The sequence below is a fragment of the Podospora anserina genome, chromosome 4 (assembly GCF_000226545.1).
Source record: "Podospora anserina S mat+ genomic DNA chromosome 4, supercontig 4".
Lineage (NCBI taxonomy): Eukaryota > Fungi > Ascomycota > Sordariomycetes > Sordariales > Podosporaceae > Podospora > Podospora anserina.
The window spans coordinates 1,656,843-1,666,368 of NW_001914850.1; the positions used below are offsets into that span (position 1 = coordinate 1,656,843).

The 9,526-nt window shown below is 52.9% G+C and overlaps 1 protein-coding gene across 1 annotated transcript; it reads left to right on the top strand.

The window, feature by feature from the left end:
* Window positions 1–2,434: 2,434 nt before the first annotated feature.
* On the top strand, window positions 2,435–6,064 carry PODANS_4_6350 (uncharacterized protein; the record flags this gene model as incomplete). The annotated part of the gene is made up of 1 exon (XM_001906172.1): window positions 2,435–6,064. One exon carries the CDS (start codon window positions 2,435–2,437, stop codon window positions 6,062–6,064), a length of 3,630 nt encoding a protein of 1,209 aa, XP_001906207.1.
* Between the last annotated feature and the right edge of the window lie 3,462 nt (window positions 6,065–9,526).

Sequence of the window (9,526 nt, forward strand, 5' to 3'; positions counted from 1 at the left end):
GTTAATGTCGGTTTCGGGGGGGGGGGGGGGGGGGTTCAATGGCAAGAAGGGAGGGAGAAGAAGGAGGGGTACTCTTGAAGGCGTCTTCAAGAGCAAAGACTCGGCCGCTCGCGAAATATCGAGGCAATAGCGTAGTAAGGGGCCCAGGGGTTGCCTCGAAGCGCTCACGAACTGAGTAGACAGAAAGAAGAGACGGCGCCAGCGGGAACAGCTGGTTTTGAAGAAGGCGAAAAGGAGAAAAATTGGAGATGAGTCTTGGGAAAAAAATAAAAACAAAAAATAACAACCTACCGTTCTCCTCGGCCGGAGCAACTTCCCCATAAGTGCCGCATCTCACAGCCAAAATCTTTGGTAAAAGCAGTCTTTGGGGCGTTGGACCCTTGCTGCGATTCGAGGCTCGCGTTGATGGATGTCGATTGCGTGATTGTGAGCTAACCGCATTTGGTGGAAATGTGGGGGGACTTGGAGGTTTGGGGATGTTGGTTTGTAATGCAGCACAGTCAGGGTTGGGGTTATGCCTGACAAGATGTCTGTATCTCGTGGCGATGTCGGCTGTCGGTGCTGGTGATTGTTCGGCTTCTTTGACCGACAGCCGACCAGGCATAATTTGCTATTGTTAGGACGATTTCTTTGTAGCCCACGAGATAGGATTAACAACGGCCTGTCTTGAACAGATCAAACGATCCATGTTCAACTGGTTGGAGACCTTGCGATGTCGCACTCTAGCGGCAATGACGTGATCTCGGCGGCGAATGTGAGGTCTCGTGTGACTGTACTGGGGTGGAAATCCAAGAGACGTGTTGATCTCGACGAAGAGAGTTTCAATTCTGTCCTTTGTGGCCTCAATCATCTGTTGCTGCTTCAGATGGAGATGCCTTCATGGCGATGTGTCGTTGACAGGAAATGTGTGCCAGACAGGATGTCCCTGGCCCCTCCATCTCTTGGCATGCGGGTTGTCCACTGTCAGGCAGGGCACGTTTTTGATGTGGGGTAATGCCATTCTGCGGGGGAGTGGGCATCATCTGCTCTCCTCACTATCGCAGCACAGCATGATGGTGATGGTAAGACAATATGGAAACAATCTACCTGGATGCTGTGCCTGTGAAATAGAAACAGTCTGATATTCCACCACAACCATCGCCGGGAACACCATCGCCTTCCAGATGCATTTCCGTCCAACCTGATGTCTCATCCCATCACCACATGGCAATCGTAAAGATAGCTCGGAAGAATGCAGAAATAGGTATCTTGCGGGACCGGGAAGGTAGCACACCACCGCAGCTTCGGATATGGCACCCGGCTTGGAAATGGAAACATGAGTTCAAGACGTCGAGGCCCGGTGAGCCATATGCTTATCGGGACGGCAAACAATCCCATGCGTCACTGATTCCGATTTCACACTTCCCGGTTCGGCAGCAAAGCCTGCGAGTTTTGTGCGGCGCGCTGTGCCAATCAACTGCATAAGGCCCCGGCTGCCGCAAGAACGTCTCTGTCAAAATGCAAGCCACAAACAGCGCCCATCAATTGTAGATGGCCTTGGCGTTGTCAGCACCCGACGACATGTCTTCCAACTTCGAGACTCTTCCGAGAAGATGTGCCCGGGTCCCATTCAATGACTAATTCTGCCGCGAGAATGACAGGACCAGACTGACGGAAGATGGGGAACAAAGACAGCCATGATGATGAACACGGTCGGTAGGTGCCGGACAGGGGCCGTGTCTCCGGTGATGCTCTCTGACCTCGATCCGATGCCTACAAAGATAAACTTCAACATGTTGGACAGGTATCTCGGTTGCCAATGGCTACTGTGGAGCCGGCTGGTTGGGTGGTGCATCAGATCGAAGATGGAAGGCGTGGTCGACTGCAGTCCCGCGAGTCCCCAAAGTCTTGCGCAAAAGCGTGCCGCCACAACGACAGGTTGCAGGGTGACTCTATCGACTGCGTCAATTGTGCGGAAAGTCAGCCAGTTGATAAATCTGATGGCTGCATCATCGCCCGCCACTCGACCCCTTTGCTCAGGTTTTTATCTTTGCAATCTGCTCATATCTGCTTGAGCTTGCCTCTCACAGCTCATCTCGTCGCCCAGCGTACACCACCAGGCGCAAGCACTCCGAACTACTTATACTGGGTACATTCCAGCCTGACGACGACCTGTTTCCGGCATCTTCTCGGCCACAGCCCGAACAGGACACTTGTGTGCAGGTTTTGACAACCTTGGCGAGTTCAGGCTATATCGCGCTTCTGCTCGCCAGAGGTCCGCACTTCCTATAACGGCAAGTATTAATATACCGCCGTTGCCCATCACCACTCACATCGCTACTGGCCGTTGCCCAAGGCTCGGCATCAGGTAGCCGACGGACGACAGCCTACCGTTGATACATCATCGAGTCACCCACCGTCGTTGTACCCGGCAGACAAGCCCAATCTATCCGCCATGGCACCCACCAGCGGCACGCCTGCGCCCGCCTTGCCGACTGAGACTGCCACGACCTCGTTCCTCCTCGCAAACCTGCACTGTCCCACCTGTGTCTCGACTATAAAGACTGTCTTACAAGAGTATGGCAGCAACATCGTCAAATGGGTTTCACCGAACATCGTTACGTCCGTGGTCACTGTTGAGCACAGTCCAGCCGCCTCCCTCCAGCACATGCATAAGCTGCTCGAGGAGAACGGCTTCGAGGTATGCGGTGTCACAACATCGTCTGGTAGCATCTCGGATATCGACATGGGCATGGAAATGGGAGACCTCAACCCCTATGGAGAGGGAAGCTCCTCTCAGAATGAGCCGTCCGGTTCCGCACTGGCCCGATGGATGAACCCTTTTCGACCCCTTGCCTCGAAACCCGAGAAAGTAAAGGCCCATCTTCAAAACTGCGCGCACTGCCAAAACTCGAAGGAGCATGAACTGGAAGAAATGCACCATATCGAGAGCCTTGTTCCCGTGCAGACAAACACGAATCGTACCAGCTTGTCTGTCATTCAGGAAAAGAATCCACACACCTTTGTCGCGATCGAAAGTGCCGACGCCTTGTCACCACAGCCAATATGGAGAGCCACCCTTGCCGTTGGAGGGATGACCTGTGGAGCTTGCGTCAACATGATATCGGAAGGGCTGAAGCAATACGACTGGATCTCCAAGACCACTGTCAATCTTCTCAACAACAGCGCCATTGTTGATTTGACAGAACCAAATCGAACAGACAACCTGGTCCGAGTTATCGAAGAACTGGGATACGAGGCCACACTCAGCCAAGTAGTTGTTGTCCAACCAAACAAGCGGAAAAACAAGTCGGACACATGGCAAGCTACAGTGGCCATCGGCGGGATGACTTGTGCATCCTGCACCAACGGGATCACGGAGGGCTTGAAGAAGCTGGATTGGATCGATGATGTTGCGGTCAACCTGCTCTCCAACAGCGCCACGGTTAAGTTCCATGGTCAGCACAACGCGTCGAGGATCGTTGAGGCTATCGAAGAGCTAGGGTTTGACGCAGTTGCTGACAGCGTGATCAGCTTGGATGAGAAGGAGACAGAACACAACGAAAGAGCGGTGGAGATCAGGATAGATGGTTTACATTGCGATCTTTGTCCAGCACGGGTGGTAAACTGTCTTGGTGGATTTCGACGTCAGCTTGAGATCAACAACCCCCCCACTCGTTCTCGGCCTGTCATTAGGGTCACCTACGTCCCTGACGCCCCTTTTTTCACAGTCCGACAAATCCTCGCGGCCATCGACGCCAGCGACCCCGGCTTCAGGGCATCCATTTACCATCCTCCCTCCTTGGAAGAAAGATCCAAGCTCATCCAACGAAAGCACCAGAGGGCCATCTTATACCGGGTGATCTTCACCGGCCTCGTCTGCATCCCCACCTTTGTCATTGGCATCGTCTACATGATGCTGATTCCCCACGAAAAGGCGCACACTCTCATGAAACCCTGGACCTCCGGTATCAACCGGGCCCAAATCGCGCTCTTCATCCTCGCCACCCCAGTCTACTTTGGCGCCGCCGATGTCTTCCACAGGAGCGCCGTCAAGGAAATCGCCACGCTATGGCGCTGCGGCAGCAGAGTGCCGATTCTGAAGCGCTTCTACAAATTTGGCAGCATGAATACGCTCATGTCGCTTGGCACGTCGGTGGCCTACTTTGCGTCGGTTGCTCAGATGATTGCTGCTGCAGCAAGCCGTGCTACCGAGACGCATGATGGGAACTTTTACTTTGATACTGTGGTGTTTTTGACTTTCTTCTTGCTGCTGGGGAGGTACATTGAGAGTTATAGCAAGAAGAGGACGGGAGACGCGGTGGAGCTGCTGGGGAGGCTGAGGCCTACTACGGCGATATTAGTCAGTGGGTTTGGGTCCGAGAAGGAAGGGGATGAGGTTGTCAAGGCGGATTTGCTTGACTTTGGGGATGTGGTCAGGGTGCCACATGGGGCGTCCCCGCCGAGCGATGGCGTGGTGATTGGTGGGGAGAGTAGCTTTGATGAGTCGAGTTTGACGGGGGAGTCGAGGCTGGTGAAGAAGGGGGCGGGGGATCGGGTCTTTTCGGGGACGGTCAATAAGGGGTCGTCGATTCTGGTGAGGATTACAGGGGTGGCGGGCAAGTCGTTGCTGGATCAGATTGTCAATGTGGTGAGGGAGGGGCAGACGAAGCAGGCCAAGATTGAGAGAGTGGCGGATTATCTGACTTCGTACTTCGTGCCCGCCATCACGGCTTTTGCGATTTTGACGTGGATTGTCTGGTTTTCGTTGGGGTATGGGGGTAGGCTGCCGGAGCACTTTCTGAGCAAGACTACAGGAGGGTGGATTGCGTTCAGCCTCCAGTTTGCAATTGCTGTGTTTGTGGTGGCTTGTCCTTGTGGTCTTGGGCTTGCGGCTCCGACGGCAATTTTCGTTGGGAGTGGATTGGCGGCGAATCATGGCATTTTGGCCAAGGGAGGTGGTGAGGCTTTTGAGAAGGCGAGTCGGATCGACTGTGTGGTTTTTGACAAGACGGGAACCTTGACGACGGGAGGGGAGCCCAAGATAACCGACGCTGAGATCCACGGTGAGGGAACACCGGAGGAGAGTACCTTTTTGGCTGCTTTGAAGGGTGTCGAGGAGAATAGCAGCCATCCGATTGCCAAGGCGATTATCACATTCTGCACCATCAACAAGGAGCTGCCCCAGGTCACAGCCGACAATCTACAGGAGCTTCCTGGGAAGGGCATGAAGGCGATGTGCCAGGCTGCTACTCCTGAGGCTTCATTTGAGCTGATCGTTGGCAACGAGGCTCTGATGAAGGACTTTGGTGTCGTGATCTCACCCGAAACTTCACAGAGTCTTGAGAGGTGGAAGACGGAGGCCAAGTCTATCGCTCTGGCTGCCACCAAGTTGCCCTCTTCCGGTTGGACACTCGCTGCCGCTCTCTCCATCTCGGATCCCGTTCGCCCGGAAGCCAAGGTTGTCATCGCCGCTCTTCAAGAGTCTGGCACACGCGTCTGGATGCTGTCCGGTGACAATCCTACCACCGCCACCGCCGTCGCCCGACAACTCGGGATCCCCGCAGACCAAGTCATCGCCGGCGTCCTCCCAGCGGGAAAAGCCGACCAGATCAGGTACCTCCAGTCCACCGTCAAGGCCCGCAGGGGTACAAACTCCGAGTCCTCCACTGAACGCGCCATGATCGCCATGGTAGGAGATGGCATCAACGACAGCCCCGCCCTCGCCACAGCCGACGTGGGCATCGCCATCGGCTCAGGCTCAGACGTAGCCATCAGCAGCGCCGACTTTGTCCTTGTCAAGTCGGACCTCAAGACGGTGGTGACGCTGCTGGATCTGTCGAGGGTGGTGTTTAGGAGGATCAAGTTCAATTTTGGGTGGGCGATTGTGTACAACACGGTCATGATCCCGGTGGCGGCGGGGGTGTTTTATCCGATTGTGAGCCAGGGGAAGCATGTTAGTCTGGACCCTGCGTGGGCGGCGTTGGCGATGGCGTTGAGTAGTATCAGTGTCGTGTTGAGTTCTTTGGCGTTGAGGTGGAGGTGGTTGGGGTTTAGGGAGAGGAGGTTTGTTGTTGGGGAGTAGAGGAATGGTGTAAGAAGGGGGGAGAAAGAGAAGAGAAAGAGAAAATTACACATAGGTGGAATGATACCCTTGGTACAAATGGAGAGTTTTAATTTCTTATGGGCTAGGTTCTGGGTTTGGGAAGGGGTTTGGAGGCTTTAAACGAGCGGATTGTAGTCGGATAGCGTGAAATTGCGATGTTTTTTAATGTTTCTGCAGGTGATGTAGGTCTTGGTAGCAAATTGGACTTGGATTTTACTCGGCAGTTCAGAATGGATAATGGGGGTTATATTGCGCTGCGTGTGGTATAGATCTGGAGTCTGTTGGGCTCAACCTTTTCCTTGACAAGGTCGGATCTCGATATATTCGACTTAATTTCCTTTTCTATCAGTCTAAGCGTCTTGAAATATCAGGCCCAATGTCTTTTCTATGAATCCCAACTTGTCTCGTTATCTGTCCGAGATTGCATACCTGGGTATGTGCATTAACCGTAAAGCCAGACAGCCTCAGGCAGGTACAGAAGAGTATACCCAACAAGCCTAGAGACATTGCACATAACCCAGCCATCCCTCTGCTTGACCACTTTCTCTTCTCTCTCTCTCAGCCTTCCCAACTCCTTCGACCGGTCTCACCCACACAGGCGCTCCGGTTGGTCATTAACAGCGCTCGGGAGCGGGCGCGGGCAAGACCAGACCAGACCAGAACATGCGACGAGCCTGAGGACCTTTTACTACCTAGGTACTTGTTGCCTACCTGAGGTCAGAAAGAACCATCAGCTCGCAGGCGTCCAACTAGTCAGTTGTTGCTGCCCCAGCATGGCGCTGTTCCCTGGAATGGGCTGGGCACAACTGCATCTGTTTCCCCCAGTTAATATATGTGTGGAGCGGCTGCTCTCCATCCCTCTGCTGTGCTCCGGAAGCGATTGGCCGAGCCTAGGTAGGGAGGACGAGACAGGCCCATGCCGGAGGTACAGTGCACGGCTCCCAGCCCATTTCAACACTGACCGCAACGACTGCGTTGCTTTGATGATTCCCCAAGGCGAGAGAACTACTACTATCAGCCATGGAGAAGTCTACGCTCGCAGTGTCTGTTCCCCCTCTCCTTCATAGCTCACCTGCTGATATATTATTCGACGCGCGAGTGTGGGGTGGGGAAACTGGAAACACGATAACTTTTGGCTGGTCTCGAATGGAGGTTGAACCCATTTTGAAGGGGTGGGGGCAGGAAGGGTTTAGTTTGATTCGATGAGGATTAATTAGTGCTGGGGGAGATGAGCGGGGAGGGAGGGGGGGGGGGGTGATGTCGTTCTGGCTGTGTTGGTTTAGAGCCAGAGTAGGTGTTTAGGGTCGGGAGAGAGGGGGAGAGATGGTTTACGTGTCCAGAAACTGGATGGGGGTTGTATTTGATGGGGATAGGTGGGGTTTGGGCAATGGAGAGTTAATGTTGTGGAGTTGGACGGTGGTGGTATTTGATATAACTGTGTAAAGTCTGGGTGATGGGAAGTTTGGCGTCTTGGGGGAATCAGGGTTGTGACTATTGTATAACGGCAGATGTCTATATGGTACTTGTCGTGTTAATAGTCTTGGTTATGTGAATAGAAGGGATGTTAAATAGGGTGTATGAGCTAGGGACGTAAGGAGGTTTTAAGTTTGATTCTAGACTTCGAACGATGAACTGTGTCAAGTGGTAGGTGTCAGGAATGGACATGTAGGAGATTTCGAAATCTTTAAGACAGCTACTTCCATGTTTGCAAAGTCTCGGCCAGTGAAATTTGGAGACGAAAGCCCGATTTACATTTGAATTATATATGAAATATCAGCAGCTTATAGGTCGGACACTTATTTCATTGCATGCCAGCATGGGCATAGCGCGAAGCAGAGCTTAAAGAACACACCCAACATCTAGGTTTAACTACAACTGCGCATAAATGCGTCAGCTCCTCCCGCTTCATTATGTTTCCAGCGCCATAAGCATAGGTGGACTCCGACATCCGCCCCTCAAGCCCAGAAATCCCCCTTCTCCTCATCCGAATCAACATCAGACTCCGCATCAACCACAAACCCCCCCTCCCCATCATCCGCACCCATAATCTCGTCAAACTTCCTCAACCAATTTCTAGCTGTCAAATCCGCCGTGGCATCCCTGACACGCACGATAGACGATCTGATGTCCGACCTACGGACCTGGTCCTCGAATACAGCTGTCCAGCGGTCCCAGATCTCATTTACACGTCGTAAACACGCTTCTCTCTCTTTGGGGAACGCTTCTGCTCGTTCCCTCCACGCGCGCGCCTCATGCCTGATGCCTGATCGTAGGTACTCGTCGTACTCGGCCCAGTCTGTCCTTCGTGGCCAGCGACCTGTATATTTTCTGGTTTGTTGGGGTGCTGGGCCAGGGATTTGTGTCCTTGGTCGGGTGCTTCTGGTAACAGTGCGTCGGGGGGCTGCGAATGAAGACTGCCGATGCTGCTGCTGAGAGAGACTATTCTGGGCGTTGTCTGCCCGGTTGGATGAGTATGTATGGTGGGAGACGGTGCTGACTGTCACGGTAGATGGTGGTGGGGGAATGACACCACCAGAGAGTGCGGTGGCTTGGTTTAGAGGGTTGGTGGTGGGCGAACCCGCGACGGTGTTGACGGTTGATGAAGACATGTTGAAGACCTTTTGTGGGAGACAACGATGGAGATGTTCCGGATGCTGAACTGGAGGTGTCAACGTTTTTGATCTTTTAGAGGGAATGAAGCATTGTTCCATGTATTTCTCTTAAGCTTAGACATGAATTTAGGTTGTGAGTCTGTGACGAAGTTTTTGCAAGCCTCTGAACCTTATTATCTGAAGGTCCGGCCAAGATGTGCTCCAGTTTTCTGACCTTTCTGACGATTGGGCTTGTGGCTATTCGGTAGGCTCACAGACACTCCTTTCCACAACAAATTCCATGCAGAGAGTTCCGGAGCTGCAAAACTTTGTCACGAAAGCCATGTCTATTACTCTATTGATGTCACTCCAATCCTTGGCGCTTTCCCAACATGGTGAGATTGCTCTATCATGAATCAAATCGCTCCTGCCCTCCTCCTAAAGCCCCAAAAAGCGATTAGCAAATGGCTTTGCTTATTTATCAAGTAAACTCCGGCATACGTCTGGAAGTCTTAACTCCAAACTCGACGCAAGACTTCATGCTCCTCATCATCTGTTTCAGACTCCTGATACCAAGCAACAAGCACAAAAGACACTATCGTCCAATATGAACTGGACTCCCGGCGAACGTCCAATGGAGTCCGCGACTGAGGAGGTCTTGACATTTCGGCCATACGACTAGAAACAACGATTAAATCAGAAAAGGAGCGGACCATTGGGATCGGTTTCTGGGGGGGAACTCACCGTTGATGATGAATGTACGCCGCGTCGATAATAATGTTGATACTCGTCGCTAGCACTGTGTTTGAGTCTGGCTGATTCACCACGCGCTGCCAAGCGATGGCCGAAC